Source organism: Chenopodium quinoa, unplaced genomic scaffold, assembly GCF_001683475.1.
Source record: "Chenopodium quinoa cultivar QQ74 unplaced genomic scaffold, ASM168347v1, whole genome shotgun sequence".
In the NCBI taxonomy this organism is placed as follows: domain Eukaryota; kingdom Viridiplantae; phylum Streptophyta; class Magnoliopsida; order Caryophyllales; family Amaranthaceae; genus Chenopodium; species Chenopodium quinoa.
The window spans coordinates 1,664,745-1,688,434 of record NW_018743391.1 but is presented as its reverse complement, the minus strand read 5'-3'; the positions used below and the strand labels follow the sequence as shown (position 1 = coordinate 1,688,434).

The 23,690-nt window shown below is 35.0% G+C and overlaps 2 protein-coding genes and 1 pseudogene across 2 annotated transcripts; all 3 read left to right on the top strand.

Moving 5' to 3' along the window:
• Positions 1–895: 895 nt before the first annotated feature.
• On the top strand, positions 896–1,850 carry LOC110738690. The gene is made up of 2 exons (XM_021919091.1): positions 896–1,530; positions 1,643–1,850. The coding sequence occupies exons 1-2, from the start codon at positions 988–990 to the stop codon at positions 1,814–1,816; spliced, it is 717 nt and encodes a 238-aa protein (XP_021774783.1). The 5' UTR covers positions 896–987; the 3' UTR covers positions 1,817–1,850.
• A 7,758-nt stretch (positions 1,851–9,608) lies between these two features.
• On the top strand, positions 9,609–10,259 carry LOC110738539. Its single transcript, XM_021918942.1, has 2 exons — positions 9,609–9,995; positions 10,078–10,259. Exons 1-2 carry the CDS (start codon positions 9,637–9,639, stop codon positions 10,226–10,228), a joined length of 510 nt encoding a protein of 169 aa, XP_021774634.1. The 5' UTR covers positions 9,609–9,636; the 3' UTR covers positions 10,229–10,259.
• A 4,947-nt stretch (positions 10,260–15,206) lies between these two features.
• LOC110738689 lies at positions 15,207–22,497 on the top strand (annotated as a pseudogene).
• The last annotated feature ends 1,193 nt before the right edge of the window (positions 22,498–23,690 follow it).

Sequence of the window (23,690 nt, the reverse complement as noted above, 5' to 3'; positions counted from 1 at the left end):
TGGAGAGGGTTATGTAGAAGTCTTTGTGACAGCACAGCCTAATTTGAAGCCCACAACTAAGGCCCAACCCAATCCCCAGCCAAAGGATAAGGTTACTAAAAAAGGGAAGAAGGGTCAAAGTACTTCAACTGTCAGTATTAGGAGAAGCCCTAGATTTAAGAAGACTGAGACTGAAAAGGAGGAAAGTCCACCAAGGGAGAAACTGAAGGGGAAGGTTGTAGAAGCTGGAGTGTCTGGTAGTTCAAAACAGAAGAGTAAGCTCAAAGGTAAAGCCTCAGCAAAGGATAAAGCATTGGTGTTTGAAGAGGATGATGATGGTGGCAATAAATCTGATTACTCTAGCTCAGATTTGAGTGATGAAGACCTAGATTGGGAACCAGGTGAAGAAGAATTTGATGAAGGGGATGAAGAATGGTTTATTGAAGGGTCTAAGGACATCTTAGAGAAGGTTAACAAGAATATGAGGAAACTGCAGGGAAGTGGCATAGATGAGGGTGTTGTGAAAAATAAGAGGTCAGATCTGAAAGATGACCTGGATATAGGAACAGTTAGGGTCAATCCAGAGGATGATGAAGGTGATTTAGAGAGTTCAAGAAGCTTGTGTGGATCTGATTCAGAGGAGGATACTGCTCCATGGTTTAATGAAGATGTGGACTTCCAGAAGCCCATCCAGCTGCAGGTGAGGCAGAAGTTCAAGAATGCTGCAATATTAAGAAGGGTATTGAGACTGCATGCCATTCAAGAGAGGTATGAGTTTTAATTTTTTGCATAATGACTCTAAGAGGATTACAGTGCAGTGTAGGTATAGATGTGACTGTGAGTTCAATAGTTATACTTGTAGAATGTCTGCATGTACATGTGTGTGGGGGGGGGGGGGGGGTAAAGTGTCATTTTAAGGTTTATGCATCAAAACTGGTCAAGCAGGAAACTTGGCAAATTAAAAGCTAAAAATTGAAACACAGTTGTCTTAGAGTCAAGAAGAATAGGATGATTACTGCTGAGTTCACTGCAGACAGATATCTAGAGGAGTTTAGGTGTAATTCTGCATGGAGAATTAAGGATATTAGGGCCAGGGTTCTTAATGACTTTAAAGCATGGATGGATAGGTGTAGGGCTAAACTCATCATATATGGGTCAGCAAGGGAGCAATATGCTAGGTTGTGGGATTATGGGAGGGCTGTGATGAAGTATAACCCTAGGTCTGGGTGCAATGTGGTTGTGGAAGGTATAGACAGTCCTGAGCCCCCTATGTTTTTGAGAATGTTCATGTGTCTAAGGCCTTTGAGAGATGGGTTTGCTAAGGGTTGTAGGCCAATGATTGGGGTGGATGGTTGTCACCTCAAGGGTGCATATCCTGGAATTATATTGGTGGCAGTAGCTAAGGATGGGAATAACAACCTGTTCCCCCTAGCTTGGGCAACAGTGGAGGCAGAGAATAAAGATAGCTGGGGTTGGTTCCTAGAGTCTCTAATGGCAATGTTCACACATGATCAAGGAGAAGGGCTGACAATAATGTCAGACAGGCAAAAGGTAATAGTTTTTGCCTTTTTTTTTGCACATTTTCATTTTCATTTGTACTTGTTTTTTTTTCTTTGTGTAAGTAATTAGGATGAATTATTGATATTGTGAATGAATATGGTAGGGGCTTCTGGAAGCAATGGCTGATATAGTACCAAAAGCTGAAAAAAGATTCTGTGTAAGGCACATTTGGGCAAATTTCAAGCTCAAATTCACTGGGTCAACATTCAAAGAATTGTTTTGGGCAGCAGCCAGATCAACAACTGCAGTAAGTCATCCCATTCCAATACTTATTTAATGTTTGTATGCATATGTGTGGGAATGTGCTTGTCTTAAGTGAAGGAGTTATGTCTTCGTCGTGTGCAATTACTAGATACATAAATGGATCAAATTATGGAGATAATTAAGTTCGTACATTTGGGTCGTCGTTTTGCCATAGCTAGAGGTACTAACGATTTTTGGACTAGTAAAATAGCCCAAAGCCCAATTGGACGGATCCTATAAGGTCACACAAAGGGGCTAGATCGAGCATTAGAGGACGAGGCCCATCATGGGCCTCATCACTCTAGGTGGCCGGCCATATGGAGTGGACAAGGGAGTTTTTGGGCTTCGTGCCCTAGTCTAATTATAATGAGATTATAAATAGACTAGGTGCCTAGGTTTACAGCAAGTAAGCAATTAACTGATCAGTGTGATCAAACCCTAATTAGCAAACACGAAACCCAACCCTCTCAAAGTCCTCTCTCTCACACGGCTCTCTCCTCCTCCTAGGCGCCGGTGGTGTGTCGTGGTGGTGGTGGTTCGTGCGGTGGTCGGTTGTCCATAAAGGTGGTGATCGCGGTTTTCCTCAATCACTCGACCAATCTAGTATTAGTGGACGGCTCGTTCGAATCTCGTGGACTAAGTAGAGGAGCAACGCTTGGGGCTCTATTCTCTCCCTGATTTGCCTGTCGAATAGCTTCGTGGAATTCACGCGTCAAAGGTATGATTATGTGTCTTGTGTGTTATGCATGTGATTCTTGGGATTGGTACTTGATAGAATATGATTCATGTTTTTCCGCTGCGTAGTACCTATAAACTTTGACTAGGATTTTCTGAGCATATTCCAAAAGGATAATAATTGATTTAAATAATGTGATTATCCCATAATTAGATTAGGATATAATTGATTTTAAAATTATTTGATTGGCTAGTAATTAGGATAGAATCTCCTAAATTTGTTAGGATAATCATGAAAGATTAAATAAGATTTATCTTTCTAAATTAAAATATGATTTGATTCTATCTCATGACCAAATTAAATATATGATATTTTATAAACGGTCATGAATAATATATGATATTATCTAATTATGATTAAAATATAAGATATTTTAGGAAATGCGTTAACTTTATTATGAACATTCGATGTTGTAGTTTAGACAAGCATGTTGTGTGATTTATTATATGACACTTTTATAATATATGATATTATGTTGCTATATATAGACTAGTATGGCCCATAGATTCTTAAATACGATCTGCGCATCGTGATGTATTTTTGTAATCTAAATACGGTCTGCGTATCGTTAAGTATTTTTGTAACTTTTATTTAAAGTAAATAGAATAGCTATTTAAATAGTGTTTGTCAAAAGAAGCCCAAGAAGTGAAGGCCCAAAGGAGCAAGGTGGATGGAGATCCATGATGATTCAAGTGGGAGCTTTTTCATTTCTAGTTTTCTTAGGACTAAGGGGCCATACTATGTCATGCTTTATTGCATTAGTAGATTATGCATGTTAGATTTTATTTATGTTGATTGATGATGCGCTAGAGTTCACTAAATAATCACAACATAATAAATCTTGGTCCTAGTAATATTGAGATTGCTTTTCCAATTAAAAACCCGATGAAACCTTTGATATTTATGATGGGTCATGCCAAAGCTGGGTGTCATATTATATCTTAGGGGAGTGGGGGTAAAACAAATTTTACACTTTTAATTGGTTGTACTCAACAAGGTTACCTAAAGAGTTTAGAACCTTGAAGCAAAGGGAAATAATTAAGCATGTGATGATTAATTATTCAACCAAGAGTTACAAGAGTTGTAATCAGTAAAGAGTTTACTCACCTTGAAAATGTAATGGTTGATGGTAGGGCCAAAGTCCGGTCAATTATTGCACAAATAAAGGATCTTGGAATCACTTAAAATTCAATTGAGATCAATTAATTATTGAATAAAGTGTTTTAAAGTTACCAAATGAATGCGTTTATGGTACTTTGATTAAACATAATTATTAAACAATGACAATAACGTTTACAACCTTCGACCATTCCTTGAGAAGGATAGGTTGACAGGGGAGAACTTTTCCACTTGGGAAAGAATGCTAAGACTTGTTCTGAAATCTGAGGGTAAAGAGGATATCATTGATACCCCATTACCAGGACCTCTGCCAGAAAATCCAACTGCGGCAGAGATCAAGAAGCACAAGGAAGCTCATGACAGAGCTATACCTATCACTTGCTTAATGATTGCTACCATGGAGCCTAGTCTTCAAAAGCGTTTTGAGGACCAGGATGCCTACTCAATTATGAAAGAACTCAAAGCTTTGTTTAAGAAACAAGCTAGAGTTGAAAGGTATGAGCTCCATCGTGAGATTCTGGATTGTAGGATGGAGAAGGGAGCCACAGTTCATGATCATGTTTTCAAAATGATTGGCCTAATTCAAAGTATGGAGAAACTGGGGCACCCATATAGTGATGATTTGGCAACAGACATTATTCTCCATTCACTACCAGAAAGTTTTAACCAGTTTATCATGAATTTTAACATGACTGCCACTGCAAAGACTGTGAATCAATTGCATGCAATGCTGGTTAGTGTTGAGAAACAAATCCCTAAGGAACCTAAGAAGGAAGTTCTTATGATTCAAAAGGGAAAGGGGTTCAAGAAGAAGGGGCAAAAGGCTAGTGCCAAGAGCAAGGGCAAGCAAGTTGCCAAGGCTCCTGAAAAGCCTAAGACGACTCCAAAGCCCAAGGCTGCAAGTGAAAGTGAATGCTTTTACTGCAAGAACAAGGGGCATTGGAAGCGAAATTGCCAGAAATACCATGACTTCCTCAAGAAGAATGGAGCATCAACCTCAGGTATAAGGTTATGAACATTTTAACTTTCACTTAGGTATGAGATACCAAGTTGCAGTGCTTAACATAGTGATGTTGCGCAGGAACTGCAAATAAGTGAAGCTAGCTTGGAAATGGAGCTTCAAGGTGCACTAGAAGTATTTGAGTGGCAGAGATAGCTTCATAGTTTTAAATTTTGATTAGTTTATCATGATTTTAGAACAATTTCCAGTTTTGAGAGACAATATTTCGGTTTTCTTGTTTTGAATGCTGAATTTGGTTTACTTGGCTTGGACAAGTGTTGATCCATGACCAAGGTAATAAATTGTTTTCATTTTGCTAGATATGAGTTGATTTTGTTTTATGACATTGATATACGTAGATCACAAAAATAATTTAGATGATTCAAAATACACTTACTTACAACAAGTAAAGTTAGGTCACATTAACCATTTGCACATCCAAAGTTAAGGATGGACTCATATTCTTATATGATTATGAATCACTTGAGAATTAGAAGTCATGCTTGATAAAAGTTAAAATGACCATGTTGCCTTTTAGTAGAAGGGGTAAAAGAAGCTAAATGACCTTTTTGTACTCATACATATGATGTATGTGAACCAATAAGTTCAAAATTAGCAAAGAGATTTAACTATTTCATTGCTTTTACTAACGATTTAAGTAAATACATCGATAATTACTTAATGAAGTAAAGCTTGGAAACATTGAAATGTTCAAAGTTCCAAAATGAAATGTAAAATCAGTTTGAGATAAACAATTTAACACCACAATATGATTGTTGTGTGAAATATTAACTCAAAAGGAATGATCATCTAGAGGGAATTGTTGAATTAATTCACAATCCAGAAACATTACAATTAAAATGTATGTTTATGAAGAAGGAATCAAACTTTGCTTGCCATTGTTCGATCCAAAATTTAATGATTTACAAATATCGTTTTGAGGATATGCATTAGAACAACAACAATTGCGAATATACTAAACAGAAAACTTAACCAAAGTAGTAGAAAAGATGTTATAAGAGTTATGATTTGGAAATATTCCAAAAGTTATCTTTTCTAAACAGGATTAAGGGTTATGAAATCAATGTAAAATGTTTACAAAGATAACATAATACACCCTAAATCAGAAAATTAGTTCTTCATGGGTTTTTTCTCATGGAAACTAAGAGGTATTATTCCTACAATCGCGTAGAAACAAAGTGTTTGTTGCTCGCGATAGTGTCTTTATAGAAAGAATGTCTTCCTACAAAGCCAAGTGGGAGTAAAGTTAGATCTCGATGAGATTCGAGACGAGCAACAAATGGATGTGGATAACACTACATCAGAGACGAAGGCATATGAAATCAGCTAATTTGATAAACCATGTGTCGAAGCAAGCTAATTCCACTAGCGAGGCTTCTGCCGTCCCACTAGAATGAAAGGCTTCAAAGAGTTGAAGAGAATAATTCTATTGTCGCTCATACCTATCGTAGGTTACTTGGGATCAAAACAAACAATTTTTTGAAATTCTGAGAAAAGGTGGATTCTAAAATTTTCTTATTAGAACGGTTAGAATCCATGGCCTACAATCAAGCTTTGGATAAGTGCCAACTCAGGAAATGGCTTAAAGCCATGAAATCCAGTATGGACTCCATGTTTGTAAAGATGTGTTAGTCTATAATAGTCTTACAAATGTCAAACCTATTAGTTGGGTAAGCCTATTCATATTATTCTAGTTATGGATATCAAAATCGCTTTCATGAAATGTTCTTGATGGTGAGAATGTATATGATACATCCTAAGAGTTTTGAAATCCAGAAATTCCTAGAAAGTTTTGCAAACTTCAGAAATTCATTTATGGATTGAAGTAAGCATCAGGAAGTTGGAACATTCGTTTTGATGAGGCAATCAAACAGTTTGATTTCCTTAGTAGAACGAAAGATTTCTTGTAGAGACAAGAAGTTTAGTGGGAGCAATTGGTCTTTTAGTCTAGTATGTAGTTGACATACAGTTCATATGAAATGATATATCAATGCTTGAATAAGTCAAGCAATGGTTAGAAAGATTGTTTCAATATGATAGACTTATGAGATGTTGAGTACATATTGGGAATTAAGATCCATGAAGTGAATCTTGAAGAATGACTGGAATGAATCGAGAGACTTATGTTGATAAGGATCTTGACAAGTTCATGAAGCAAGACTCTAACATAGGATATCTTCCCATGTTTCATGGTAATACACTCAGTAAGACTCAGTGCCTTCAAAAGCTAGTAGAGTTGAGTTGTATGGATAGTGTACCTTATGCTTTTGCAAAAGGTTCATTATATGTGCCATGAAATGTACAAAGCAAGATGTTGCATATGACTTGTACATATGTAGCAAGTTTCAAGCAAATTCAGAATAAGCATATAGAGAATTACCAGGAACAAATCCTTGAGTACTTGAGAAGCACTAAAAAGGATTTTTCTAGCCATTGTAATTTAAATAACTTGTCAAAAGGTTACACAAATGCAAGTTTCCAGACAGGCAAGATGATTCTAGATGGTGATCTAAATGCATGTTTATGTCTGTATGAAAAGGACAGTGAGCTTGAAGAGTTCAAAGCAGAGCACTGTTCATACTCAATGTCAGAATATGTGTATTAAAATATAGTCAGATAGTTACAGAGGAAGTTCGGATTAAAATGTCATGTGACTAACAGGTCACCTTTGCCCAAGAACAAAGGAGCCAGAGTCATATCACAAATCCAAACAAAAGGATATGAGATATCACCTCAATTATGAGATCATTGACCAGTGGAAGGTCGTGTTCTACAAAGTTTTAATATGAGTGAGAAATCACTAAACCCCTTCCATGGGCTAAGGTATGAGAGTCATATTAAAGTCTTAGGATTGAAGCAAGTTATGTAATTTAAGTTGTATATGTTTTGAGAAAACATATTACATGAGAAATGCATCAATTTGCAGAATTATGTTTAAAATAGAAATTTTTATTTCTCTTATTTAATTGTGGTTTTGGAAATTAAATAAAATGTCCAAAATAATTATGAATTGATGGGCTCATCAGGTTGATGACCTGGTGAATTGAAACCCCACAGGTGAACAAAATTCATACATTATTTAAAGTTCCTAGTTCGAGATCATTAAAGTGGACATAAATGATTTCAATAAATGAACTAGCATGTAAGATTGATTGGATAACGCAGTTTCATGGGCTATAGGGGCATAGTGATGCTCGGTCAATCACTTGGATATGCATGAATGATGCATGATCGAACTATTGACCTACTTTGAAGTTCAAGTATAGAGCTTCCGTATATATTAGTGGATTCCTTTGACATGAGTGGAACATTGATTTCATTCAATGGATGTTGTGACTGTGGTACACTCAAACGTCTAGCCGTAACTGGAGATTATAAAGGGTGTTTCCTGGTTATTTCAGAAGTTGAGTGGGAGTCATGTTGTCACAAGATTGGATAGAGTCTACCTATTAAATTAGGAAATGTGTCATGGCCGCTTGAAGAGGGAGAATTCAAAAAATACGTGGCCGCGTTCAAATGCATTACACAGTAATCATTTGTTTTTGTAATTCTAACTCAGATTTCAAGAAACGATTTGTACATTAATATGATCTCGACATGTGATGCAGTCATATTATCAAATCGACACATATATTGACTTAAGGAATTTGAATATTGCACGCTTGTCACAGACAAGTGGGAGATTGAAGGAATTATGTCTTCATCGTGTGCAATTACTAGATATATAAATGGATCAAATTATGGAGATAATTAAGTTCGTACATTTGGGTCGTCATTTTGCCATAGCTAGAGCTACTAACGATCTTTGGACTAGTAAAATAGCCCAAAGCCCAATTGGACGGATCCTATAAGGTCACACAAAGGGGCTAGATCGAGCATTAGAGGACAAGGCCCATCATGGGCCTCATCACTCTAGGTGGCCGGCCATATGGAGTGGACAAGGGAGTTTTTGGGTTTGTGACCTAGTCTAATTATAATGAGATTATAAATAGACTAGGTGCCTAGGTTTGCAGCAAGTAAGCAATTAACTGATCACTGTAATCAAACCCTAATTAGCAAACATGAAACCCAACCCTCTCAAAGTCCTCTCTCTCACACGGCTCTCTCCTCCTCCTAGGCGCCGGTGGTGTGTCGTGGTGGTGGTGGTTCGTGCGGTGGTCGGTTGTCCATAAAGGTGGTGATCGCGGTTTTCCTCAATCACTCGACCAATCTAGTATTAGTGGACGGCTCGTTCGAATCTCGTGGACTAAGTAGAGGAGCAACGCTTGGGGCTCTATTCTCTCCCTGATTTGCCTGTCGAATAGCTTCGTGGAATTCACGCGTCAAAGGTATGATTATGTGTCTTGTGTGTTATGCATGTGATTCTTGGGATTGGTACTTGATAGAATATGATTCATGTTTTTCCGCTGCGTAGTACCTATAAACTCTTACATTAAGTTGTTTACATTATTGCATTTTGTCAGTTTAACTTCAAATTTGCCATGGACTCTATCAAAGAGTTATCAGAGGATGCATGTCGGTATTTAGTGAACATTCCCCCCAGGTCTTGGTCAAGACATGCATTTTCATCTAACTGCAAGTCCAACATGTTGTTAAACAACATGTGTGAGACTTTCAATGCAGTCATCAGGCCTGCCAGAGATAAGCCTATCCTCACCCAATTGGAATGGATGAGGAGGTATGTAATGAATAGGAACAATGAAAAGTGGGAAGATTCTAAAAAGATTTCCAGCAACCTTACCCCCTATGTGAGACATGTGTTGGCTAGGATAGAATTTGTGGCTAGGAAGTGTGTTGTGCAACCATCTAGAGGGCAAACATTTGAAGTGCAGTTGATGGATGATCAAGAGTGTGTGGATTTGGAGGACACTTGTACCTGTTACCATTGGGAACTTACTGGGATTCCCTGTGTCCATGCTTATGCATGCATGAGGACATTAGGGGTGACATAGAGGCTTATGTGGACCCTTACTACACCATGGACTCATACAGGAAGGCTTATGAACCCCCTATCCAACCCATGCCTGGTCCTAAACACTGGGAGAGAGTGAGTATGAGGGAATCACAGCCTCCAGCATTTAAGGTACATCCTGGAAGACCAAAGAGCAAAAAAAGGAAGCTGGAACCAGGGGAATGTTCTACTTCAACTGCACAACCACAGACAGCAAAGAGGCAGAAACAATGCAGTAAGTGTGCAGGTTTTGGTCATTATGCCAAGACCTGCAAAAACACTCTTCACCAGCAACTGAGGAGCCAAGGCAACCAGGGAGACCACCCTCCAACACTCCTTGGATGGTGGAGGAGAGGAAGAAGAAAGAACTCAGAGCTGCCAAAAAGGTATAAACCTTGAACCTTGTGTTTCTGTAACTTTATGAATTTGATCCTGTAAGCTGGCTATGTTGTGATTTCCCTAAAACAGAGCTCAAGTCAGCCAAGCTCAAGTCAACCAAAGCCAAAGCAGCAGTCTAAGTCAAAGGCAAATCCTTCCTCCATCCAACCTGCAACAACCACTACTCAGCATCCACACAAAACTTCTAAGTGTTCCTCAAGTCAGCCTGCAACAACAATAGTTCAAAAACCATCACACACAGGTGTGATAATTAGGGCCAAGCTGCAAAATTTCAAGGATGTTAACCTCACTCAGTGATGTAATAGCTAGAAAACAATATTATGTTTGAATTCATATTTATGTCATCATTTTGTTTGTTTGTCATTAGCATTTGAACAACCAGAGATATTAGGATGGTGTACATTATGTATGGCTGTAATTGCCATGAAGACAGGTTCAAGTAAACACCTTTTGGCAACTATTTATGAATATATATGTTCTGTTAACTAATTTGGCAATAATTCCCTATTTTACTGCATGCATGTGCTTTCAATTTTTTTTCAAAAACCATCATAACTGAACATCAACCACATGATTATAAATACTTGGAATTCATTCACTAAAATATTTAGAATTTCATTACACAAAAGTTCCCAACACTACAAGTCACAAAATAACAATTCAAACACCTACTTCTATTGCAACTAAACACCCCTAACCATTAGGAAAACTACACCAATTGACAAACTAATACAGATAGCCATGCCCACCCACATACAATGCACTAAAGAGCCCCCCTGCCTTGCAGTCCCTGTTCATTCTCTTTCTTTCACCATTCAAAGCCTTGCACCTAATCTTCAAATTGTCAACTTCATTAAGTAGACACCTCCTCTGCCCACTGATATCATCAACTTCCCTTTTCAACTCATTCACTTCACCCTTAAGCAGCTTCTTATCCAGCAAGAGGTTATTGATAACCCCTGTTTGCCAGTCTGTCCCATCAGGTTGGTCAACCCATTCAAAGACCTTGCACCCCCTTGATTCTGTGACTGGATCATAAAACTTGCAAGCTCTGAACTTCCTCCTTGGATTCTCCCTAGTCCAGCTAGTTAACCTTGCCATTGGCACTCCACAATTGCATTTTTTCTCCTTTGAAGGAGAATAGCTCAAAGAAGACATAATCTGCATCAATTTAAGATGAATATAACAATTACTGCTCTGTACACATACGAATTCAAATTCTCAACAAAAACTTTCAATTAAACCCGTCTACCATAAAAAACCCCAATTTCAATTTCACATAAACCCTAATTTTCGAAATTGACTAATTAACTGCGACAATGCTAATCCAACCACCAAATCCAGCATAATACATAACTGAATTGCTAAACTAAGGTAATTTAAGCAATAAATACATACCAAACAAGCTCAATTTGCCATTACATTGGAGAGAAAGTGTGATTTTGATGTATGAACAAACATACCTGTTACCACCTTCAATTCCTTCCTCTTTCCCAGCAAACCCTAGAATTCTTGATATGAAATCACTTTTTTGAATGAATTGATACCAGGATCAACCTATGTAATCCACAAATTTGCTCACAAAAGAACATAAATGAAGAGAATCGTGCTTTTAAAGAGAGAATTGTAAAAAGTGACTGTTGGAGTGGGGCCCAGTAACAGTTCCGTTAACAGAAGCAAGATTTTGGTGGTAACTTCAAATTTTCAATTTTTTATGTGGTGTTAAAATAAACTTTTTTTTTTGGGTGGTGTTAATATCAATTTTCATTGATTTGTATGGTGTTAAAATCTAAAATTTCCTTAAAATTATGATAATTTTGAAAACTGACAACAGAAAAATGGAAAAACCTTTTTCTTGTTTCCTGTTTTTGGTTTTCAAAAAAACAAGAAACTAAAAACCAAAACTGATGTCAAACAAGCCCTTAATTGCTAGTTCTTCGATTTTGAAAGAGTTGTATCTTTTTAAATTTCATGTTTGTCAATGTATTTTCAGATTCAACCGTTAAATATCATGAGGTTTCATGAGCTTTTAATTTCACATTATGCGGCTAAAGTAGTTGTTTAACCCGACAAAGAATTATTGTACTACCTCCGTTACACATTATTTGCAACGATTTGACATAAAGTAGAGAGGAAAAATGTCTAATCGTTGCAAATAATATGTAACGGAGGTAGTATGTGTTTGATATGGATCCAAATAAAAGTGGATTCTCCATAAACCTTTTAACATCCAAAATGTTGAATCAAGGAGCTTTTTCAATCAATGGCTTGTGAATTGTATAAGGAGGACAAATTAGGAATAGCTTTTAGAGAGGAAGAGATCAGTAAATCCAACAAAATTATATGGTAATTAGGTTATTCTCGTGCGATCCACTATCTGAATAAATAAATAATTGTAAAATTAATTGAATGAAAAATAATCATACAATTTCTTGATAACAATGAACAAGTATACAAAAACTAAATAGAGTGCAAAGCCTAATTCTGTCGAAAACTGGTGCTCTGAAAGTAATTGACATGAATAATTAGACTTTTTTTTAGGGCATTTTGAATTGTAATAGTTGGTGAGTAAATTGTTACCAAGCATGGCCAATATTGTGAACAAAGACATGCATTGATGAGATTTATACAGCAGCTTATAATAATTTATTAAATTCATTTTTTAGTTTTATAATTAGGGGTCAATTCAGATTAATACTCCCTCCGTCCCATTATTTCATACTCCGTACTTATTTATCAAAAAACACGGTAATTAAGGAAAAAGGTGGAAGTAGGGAAAGATTCTACAGGAAAGATAAAAAATAAAGAATATTGTATGGAAATAGTAGAGAATATTGTGTGAAAAAGATAAAATGTAAGTAATGATTTTTTTGGTATATGTGTATTTTGTATGGGAACGATAAAAAGTAAGTAATAATTATGTGCTATTTTTAGAAACATGCAGAACATTTTGGGACACTCAAAAAGGAATACAGGCACGAAATAATGGGACGGAGGAAGTATAAAATTAATGCAAATTAAAAAGTCAAAATGATGCAACATGCAAGTGTACATTTCTATACCATTAAATTAGAGGCAAAAGAAGAGTTGTTAATTCGAGTAAGCGGGTCGGTATGTGTCGGTTTAGTGTCGGGTGAGGTCAATTCGGGTTCTAGTACATTTTTCGGGTCGGTTTATTAACTGTTCATATACTGACATTCACATTTAATCATCACCAATTTCTTCATTTATGGTAAGAGAATTAATTTCAGATGAGTCCATATTCCAGCTAGTAAGTTTAAACTACTTTTTGTAAATAAAAAAAAATTATTTTAGGATAAACAATTTCATATAAGTTCAAATATGAGTTTATAAAGTTTGGTTTAAATTGTGGTACAAAGTTGAAATATGAAAGCATTAATAGTCAAACAGGTCGATCAGGTCATGATTAGGTGCGGGTAAAATTTTTCGGGTCGTGTCAGCTTTTGACATCTCTAGACAAAAGAGTATGTTATACCACTTGCATGGCAACTTAAAAAGAATGAAGAAAGTAAGAGCATAAATCTACCAAAGAAAAAGGTTTAATACAAAGATCCAAAAAAGTTTGTAGATAAATTGAAGTAAAGGATGAAGCATAACTTAATTTTGATACATCTCCATGAATTAAAGTATCACAATGGAGTGTTAATACTACCTCCGTTACAGGTTATGTGCAACGATTTGACATAAAGCAGAGAGGGAAAATGTCTAATCGTTGCACATAACATGTAACGGAGGTAGTAATAGATTTCAACTAACTTACTCCATAACTACCTCCGTTAACAATTATTTGCAACAAAGGGGGTAGCACGGACTCCAAGGCAAAAGTTTTTAAACATGATTATTGAAATATAAGGGCATTACTTAAGTATTAATCCAAATTTTTTATAAAAAAAAAACCCACAATTAACCAAAACAAACCACCCAACCCAAAACAAAGAATCCCCACCACCACCACCACGGAAACCCAGAAGCCAGAATCCACCGAAAACTATCACCACCACCACCACCGAAACCCAACCACCACCGAAAACCACCCCCACCACCGAAACCCAAAAGCCACCGAAACCACCACCATCGAAAACTAAAAGCCACAGAAAACCACCACCATTGAACCCACCACCACGAAACCCAGAACCCACAAATTAAACCACCACCACCACGAAACTCAGAACCCACTAATTAATCCTCCATCACCACGAAATCTAGAACCCACCAATTAAACCACTACCACGAAATCCAAAACCCATCGAAACCAAGAACCCACTAATTAAACAACCACCACCACCACGAAATCCAAAACCCATCAATAAATCCACCACCACCACGAAACCCAAATCCCATCGATACCAAGAACCCACTAATTGAACCACCACCACCACGAAACCCAACACCACGCCGTCCACTACCCTCCGAAACCCAACACCACGTTTGAAGATGAAGGAGGAGTGAGATCTTGAAGTTGAAGGAGGAATGAGGAGTGAGATTTTGATGATGAAGGAGGAGAGAGAAATTTGACGATGAAGATGAATGTTGATATATTTGATTTTTTTTTTTTTTGGGTAAGATTAGATGAGTTAAGTTGGTTATAATAGAGTATGGTTAATGAAATGATTAAGGGATGAGTAAATTGGTTAAGTGAGGGCAGTTTGGTCATTTCTTACAAAAAAACTACCATGTGTGAAGAAAAGCTAGCTCTTAATCCCCCATAAAAAGGCTCTAGTAGACCGAAGCCATAAATGCTTATGTGTTTTAATTATCCTTTAATTCCTTTTATTGTTTTCACAACAATTCATTGACCTTGTTTTGCATAAATCAAATAAAACACTACCTCTTTCATAATAGAGAGTTAATACACATACAATCATTGTATGTGGTCCCTACATACAGTACCACTAAAATTTTGTCACATCATAAGAAAAGAAAAAACTAGGAGTCAAATATAAATTGAATTCAAATATAACTTAGACCCATAATTTTAGCCAATAAAACATGACAAATTGTAGTTGTATGTAGGGACCACATACAACAATTGTATTTGTAGCCTTTACAAGGTTTAATACAAATTAAATTCCGTACCCCATGTAACAATATATACTTGCATGTTGCATCATGAGGAGGCAATTATTAAAAAATATCACAAACGCAATTTTGTATCATGAAGAGGCAATTATTAAAAGATATCACAAACACGCAATTATTAAAAAATTATCAGAGGCAATTTTTTTATGAATCTTTCAAGGATTTACGACCACACAAACGCAATGCTAAACCGCTTTATAAACCTTCCACCTTATGTATCCATCCATTACTACAATTGAAAACCAAATTAAGATCTAATTAACCACATGGAAAATATCACAAACAACCCTAGAGCTCATATTCTAGCTCTACCTTATCCAATTCAAGGACATATATCTCCCGTGCTACAATTTTGTAGACGTCTAGTCTCCAAAGGTGTTAAAGCATCCCTAGCAATCACTAAGCACATCTCCACCACCATTAACCCTAAACCCGACAGCTACATTAGCCTCGTGACCATCAGTGATGGTTATGATGATAGTGGAATCGCGGGGGCAGAAAGTGCTGCCGATTATTTTGCTAGGTTCGAGATCGTTGGGTCTCAAGCCCTAGGAGACCTTATAGAGGAAAATGTTAGTAAACATGACCATATAACTTGTATAGTGTATGATCCATTTTTACCGTGGGGTCTAAATGTTGCTAAAAAATATGGATTATTTGGGGCTGCTTTTTTTACCCAACCATGTGGGGTGAATTATATTTACTACTTGACTTACCATAGGAAGCTTTTGATGCCGGTTTCTTCACCAATGGTGCATATTCCGGGGTTGCCTCCGTTGAAAGTTGGCGACTTACCATCTTTTGTGAGCTCGCCGGGGTCTTACCCAGCTTTTATTGAAATGGTTTTGAACCAATACTTGAATTTAGATGAGGCTGATTTTGTGCTTGTCAACACTATCTACGACTTGGAGGAAGAGGTAATGTATACATTCTCTAGGTCATGTGAATTGTGAAGTATGGTTTTGTTTACCTATTGCTAGAATTTACATAGTTTTCATTTTCAACAAATAATTTTCTACCCAATTTTTTTGATAATTGTAACAAAGAAATATTTTATGTCTCATACGGAATACTCCGTCGTCCCATAATATAGTTCGTGTTTGTGTTTGTGTTTATTTCACGGTATTTAAGAAATAGGAGGGAAAAGTGGATGAAGTACATAAATAAAAGTGAGAAGTATAATTATAGACAAAAGTTAGAGAGAGAAAGTGAAAAAAGTACAAGGCATATGCAAAATTCAAGAGTAATTTAAAAGGTACAATGAATAATGTTAAAAAAGTGAGGGTAAAAAGGTCTTTACATACTATCCAAAAATGGAAACAGAAACAATATTTTGGATCTCAAAAAATATAAGAAAACATGAACTATATTAAAAAAATAGAAGAAGTATTCTTTTGTTACAAATAATAAGAGCCGCTGGTAATCAAGTATGTGGAATCTGATGAATTGGACAGAGGGGGGTATTGAGGGAAATGGGGGCTAGATTTAGGTTTATTCGAAAATAATTTAAGATATGTTCTCTTCAACTTATTTCAGATCCTTATTACTTATTACTTAATTAATTCAGATCAGATTCGACTAGATAAAAAATATTCAGATTAGGCCAGATCAGAACTTTTGATTATCTTTAGTTATCGTTAATGCGTATTAAATTTTTTTTATAAAAGTTGCACATTTAAAAATTTCATAATGAGATGAATCTAACGAGATTCATTTCGATAATGTTTCTCATTATAGATTAGTATTAAAATGCGGTCAAAGTTGAGTCAAATTGTTAAATCAGATCAAATTAAACCAGATCAGATCAAAACAATTTAGATCAAATCAAAGCTGAATTTAAAAAATTCAGACAAAATCTACTTGTTTCAGATGAAGAGAACAAGTCCTTAGAATTTGTAGGAGGGAGATAAAGCTACTTTGTGCGATCTGTTACGAAAATTTTATTCAAATTATATTACACTTTAGAAAATGGGAAGAAGTAAATATAAATCTTTGATATTATAGCGTATACTCATTTGTCAAACATACACCCACGTATACTAGATTTTCTTTACACTCAATCTTTGTCCTTGACATGCATGCAATAACTAATATTGCGCCAATAAGTAATTAAATGGACATAGTATCATAAATTCGTAATAGATGGTCTAATATCATGTAACTTTCTACTGCCTAGTACACTTGTATTTTAAGTGTGTGTACCTACATAAGACAGGTATGTTGGGGATCGTCTTTATATTCATATTGTAATAGTATATCCTACTTACAACCTGTTCACTTCACTTTACAATAATAATTGATAAAAAGTCAATAATTTTAAAGAAGAAATATAACAGAGAATCAATAAAAAATTATTTCAGTTCAACAAAAATAATTTTAGTTTAGCAAAATTAATTTCAATTCGTAAAAATAATTTAAAATGTAGTAAAACTAAGTTTAGTTGAGTAAAAAATAATCTCAGTAAAGCAAGAAAAAAAAAAATTGAAGAGGGCCTTACTGTACAACAGTGATCATTGACCTATCAAACTTGGAATTCCATTGAAACATATGTAATATAGAGGAAAATAGCATTGGTGAAAGTGACCAAAATAAAAGAGGGAAAAAAGGATTGTAATAGCCTGACCCCATATCAGGATGAGATCTATTATCACGAAATGCGCATTTGGGATCAATAACTGTTCTCACGAAGCCCTATAAAAACTTTTTAAGAGGTCACCCATTCTTAGGGCCTGTTTTGATGGACTGGACTTAATTGAACTTATTGGAGCTAAACTGAACTGATCTGAATATTTTATGAGTGAAGGAGATTAAGAATTGAATTGAACTTAATGAAACTGAACTAAACTGAATTGAAAATAATCTGAAAAGAACAGGCCCTAGTCTACTCTCAGCCAAGCAAGCTTAACTGAAAAGTATCTTAGTATATGAGTTTCCTAAAATAAAGTTGCATCTTGTTAGTATCAGTAGTATATTAAATTCCTTTAAATTAATCATGATGCGTATTACGAGGATTGTGAATTGTGATAATATAACCTGTACTATTTTCTTTGATTGTTTTTTTTTTTTTTTGTCAAAACTTCGTGACAATATATCCTATAATATTTATTTTTCATATTGCAAGCTACTACGTTGTATATATCTTAGAATAATATTATTATCAAAACATACTATATACTCCATCCGTTTTTAAATACTTGTTCAACTTCTACTTTTTACACTATTCATTTGTCCTACTTTGACTAATATTTGTGATTTATACATAAGTAAAAATAGAGTCTTGCAGGTACTTGTTTGAATTGTCTCAATGAATACTCCCTTAGTCCTAGAATATATGATACAACCAACATTGCACACATACCAATGCACTAGTTTGACTATATTTTCGGATTATTAATTATTAATGAAAATTGTTTTTAAAATATATTATGAAACTTTATATTAATACCTATCTAACAACATATTTTATGATAAAAATATGTTTTTATTATGTTAGTAAAAAACTATGGTCAAAGCTAATGCATGAATAGTGAAAAAAGGTCAGTATCTCATGTATTCTAGGACAAGGAGTAGATTATTAATTCTCTTAGAATTTATACTTATTGGCAATTAAAGATAATTTCTATCAAAAATTAACATCGGCATACGTCCAAAAGAAATAGAGAAAGTACTTAAAAACGGAGGGAGTTGTATCACCAGTTTTTCCTCCAATTTTATCATATTTCACTACTAGAAAATAGCCGAATTCCGACGAACTGGTTCCGATGAACACATTATTTCGTCGGAAAAGTCAAAATTTCCGACGGATTTTTATTCCGTTGGAAAACCGTCGAAAATTTTCTATGGAATATAAATCCGTCGGAATATTTGTACTCTTAGACAAATTTTTCCGTCGGAAATTACCTTTTCCGATGTATAAACATTACGTCAAAATTTTTCGATGGAATACAATTTTTTTTTAAAAAAAAAAAAAGAAAAAAAAAAACAAACAGCTTTTTAAAAACCCTAAAACCCTATACTCTTTCCTCTTCTTCTCCTTCTTTCTGTCTTTCCTCTTCTCTGTCCTCTCCTTCTAACTCGTTCTCCTTCTCTCTCCTCTTCGATCTCTCCTTTCTCTCTCGTTCTTTTTCTCTTTCTTCTTCCCTTTCATCATCTCTTTATCTCCTCTTATTTCCCCTCTTTCGACCACCTTATATATCCCACCACCGCCACTAACTATCGTTGCAACAACAACACCACCAAGACCGACATTAATAACAATACCGACATCAACATCAACAATAATTTTCGCCTTTTTCCGCACTTTCTCTCTCCTCGTGATGAAACCAAAGGTTTTCAGGATTTAGAGTTTTCATGGTCGAATTTGGCCTTGTAAACCCAATGTCAAGGTTTTGTGTGGTTGAATCAAGGTATGTGTTTTTTTTTTATCAGAATTTTTTGAATAAATATGGTTGTGGTGGTTGTTGGAATTCGCGTTTTGGAGGTTAGGATGGGATTATAATTTTTCTTCTTTAATTTTTTTTTTTTTGTTAATTTTTGAGTTGTGATTGTTTATCCTGGCAGCGGGTGTGGTTGTTTTTGGTGGGTGGTGTGGTGGTTTACTGTGGTTCAGCCGAAGTTGTCAGGGGGTTATAAATCTAGGTTCGTTTGGGTGATAGGTTAGGGTTAGGGTTAAGTGGGTAGGGGTTATGGTGGAAGTTGGGTAGTCGATGGTGGTATATGTTAGGTGGGCTGGTGGTACGGGTAAGGAGGGTTGGTGTGGGATGGTGCTGGGAGGGGTTTTTTAAAAAAAAAAAAACATTTTTCGACATAATTTCTGTCGGTAGTTTCTGGCGGAATACGTCCGCCGAAAAACTACCGACGGACTTTATTGGACAGAAATGTCCGATTGAGTAAATCCCGTTGAAATTTCCGTAGGAAAAGGGTTTTCGTCGAAATTTCCATCGAAAAAGTGTTTCTGACGAAAATTTCGTAGCAAAAAGTCGTTTTTCCTACAAAATGTTTTTTGACAACCATTTTGACGGAATTTCCGTCTAAAATCGGTTTTCTGACGGAAAACAGGTTTTCAACGAAAAAATTCCGTCATTTTTGCCTGTTTTCTAGTAGTGTTCGGAAAAAAAGTTTCTGTCATTAGTATTTGGAAATAAAATTTATTTTTATTAGAAAAGAAAATAATTTAGTCATATTTATGAATGTATACACTCTATTTTTCTACACTTAAAAGTCAAATTAATAATATCACGTGTCAAGATTTTGTGCACAAAAATTTTCAACTTAGAGTTATAATAATACTATACAATACATACATAATTTTAATTAAATAAAATTTGCAAAATTTTAAATTTTAATTAAAAAAAATTTTTAAAAAAAAACCACCACCTTTTATAACTAATTTTTTTTTAAGAAACCACTTTATAAACCTTTTTTTTTTCCCAAAAACACATATTAATCGAATAGGGGTCAAATCCTCTTTTCCGACCAAATGTGTGGCGTTGTGTCTTTGCATATATATATATATATATATATATATATACAAATTTGTTTTTTCCTTTCCTACTTCAATATAATAAAATATCTACAATAACCTATAAAATAAATTAATTAAGCGAATGTTATTATACTTTAAAAAGTTCATATAAACTACTCATAAATCATATATAAAAAAACTAAATACTCGGTTACTATAAATAGAAATAATAATTCATTACTAATTATAACAATGTAAATGTTAAATTTTGAAACAATATGAAATGGTCCTGGGCAATCCGAACAAAAAGGAGGAGAGTTTGGTCCACAAACAAGGCTTTGGAGCTTCCATACTAAAACCAATTGGCAATAGTAGGAGTAACTCATCTATCTACCTTATAAAGTGGAACCACCTCTCCTCTTTCTCCAATGTGGGACACTCTGGGCTCTGATATCATGTTAAATTTTGAAACAATATGAAATGGTCCTGGGTAATCCGAACAAAGAGGAGGAGAATTTGGTCCACAAACGAGGCTTTAGAACTTCCATACTAAAACAATTGGCAATAGTAGGAGTAACTCATCTACCTTATAAAGTGGAACCACCTTTCCTCTTTCACCAATGTGGGACACTGACAAGTGGACTACAATGGGTTTCACGAGTAAATTAATACCAAATAAAACTTGCCTAAAAAGTTGCATCAGTTAAAGTCAAACAATAAAATAGGGACGAAGGAGGTTTCAAAAAAAATAAAAATAAAATAGGGACAAAGGATATGTGTATGTATGTCCAAATACTATTCTTAAATTTACATGCGTTATATATTTTACACGGAATGGTATAAAACTTTCATAGTCCATAATTTCTTTCATTTACTTGTATTTTATTTTCATATTCCTATGCATCAATAACCTCAACTCATTACCATGGGTATAAATGAAAATTCAAGTCATCAATTATGTTTCCTTAAAAAATTACATTATTGTTGAATTAACAGTGTAATTCGCTGTAAAACTTAGTAAAATCATGAATATCACGGGACTTAAACTATTATATATGTTAACTAACCTGAAACCTTCTTCAATTTCGTTCTCAGATAGTTGATGTAATGTCCAAAGAATGTCCATTGTTAACAATCGGCCCAACGGTTCCATCATTTTACGTAGACAACCGAATTCCACATGACAGAGAATATGGCCTTAGTCTCTACCACATAAATCCTAATATCATCAATTGGTTAAGCACAAAGCCACCAAAGTCAGTGATTTATGTCTCATTTGGTAGCGTGGCAAGTCTAACAAAGACTGAAACCGAAGAATTAGCATGGGGATTGAAGCAAAGCGAACATCACTTCTTGTGGGTGGTTCGAGCATCCGAGGAAGGCAAGCTTCCAAAGGGCTTTGCTGGTGAAGTAGCCGCGAAAGGCCTAATTGTAAGGTGGTGTCCACAACTAGAGGTACTCTCTAGTGAGGCAATTGGGTGTTTCTTTACTCATTGTGGTTGGAACTCGACACTAGAGGCATTGGTTATGGGCGTCCCTTTAATAGGGATGCCACAATGGACCGACCAACCTATGGTTTCTAAGTTTGTTGAGGATGTTTGGAAAGTAGGGGTTAGAGTGAAGGTAAGCAAGGAAGGGGGTGTACGAAGAGAGGAAATTGTGGAACGTATAATTGAAGTGATGGAAGAAAAAAAGGTGGAATTATTGAAAATGGTAAGAAATGGAAGCATTTGATGAAAAAAGCAATTTCTGAGGGTGGATCTTCCGATAGGAACATTGATGAGTTCATATCCAAAATAACAAGGTCGTTATAATGATTTGTTTAAGTTTATTAAAATTGTTGAAAAATAAGTACTTCTACGGCCATGCTGTTCACTTCACCTTAAATAAACAATATTTGCTAAAAATAATTTCAATTCAGTAAAATTAAGTTCAATTTAGTGAAAATAAATTCTGTTCAGTTTTAATTCAATAAAAATAAATTAAAATTAGCAAAAAAAATAATTTCAATACCGTCAAAATAATTTTAATTCAACAAAAATAAGGTAAGACACTGTCGTACTATTTATAATGTGCTACCTTGTCATCAGCAAATATGTTTGTATACTTATTAAGTCACATTAATATATTTCATGTGTGTGTCAATCTAAAATATGTATAAATTTCATATGATGTCAAATCTCAATGGTTTACAAATTCGATCACTTAGAGCAACTCCAATGGTTGCTTTTAGGGACTAGCTTGTAATTTTAATAATTTTCAAGCTAATAGCCAAACCATTGGAGGATACTTTGATAATTAGCTTGGCCAAGCTAATGCCAAGCAAATCAGCTTAACTAAGCTAATTAGCTTAGAAATTAATTATCTCTAATAAAATACTAATTATTTAAAAAATAAAGCTGAAAAATCTAAATGCTAATTAGTCTAACCATTGTGGTATGAATTAGCTAGAAGAAAGAATAGCTTTGCAATCCTAAGTGGCATGGCAAGCTAATTTGGCAACCCTTGGAGTTGCTCTTAGTTGCTAGTTCTTCGATTTAGAAATAGTTGTACCTTTTAAATTTTATGTTTGTCAGTGTATTTACAAATTAAACCGTTGAATATTATGAGGTTTCATGAGCTTTTAATTTCATGTTATGCGGCTATAGTTGTTGTTTAACCTGCCAAAGAGTTATGTATCTGCTTAATATGGATACATACAAATAACAGTGGATTCTCCATAAACCTTTTAATTTCCAAAAGTTGAATCAAGGAGCTTTTTCAATCAATAGATTGTGAATTGTATACGGAAGACAAATTAGAAATAGTTTTTAGAGACAAAGAGAACAGTAAACCCTAAAAAAATATATAGTAATTAGGTTACTCCCATGTGATACACTATTTAAAATAAAAAATATTAGTAAAATCAATTGAATGAAAAATAATCATACAATATCTTGACAATGAACAAGTATTTTTTTAAAAAAAAATACAGTGCAAAAATATAAAGATCTAAAAAAGTTTGTAGATAAAGTGAAGTAAAGGATGAAGCATAACTTAATTTTCATACGTCTTCATGAATTGAAATACTACGCACGTATCGCAGTGGAGTGATAATAAATTAATAATAGATTCCAAG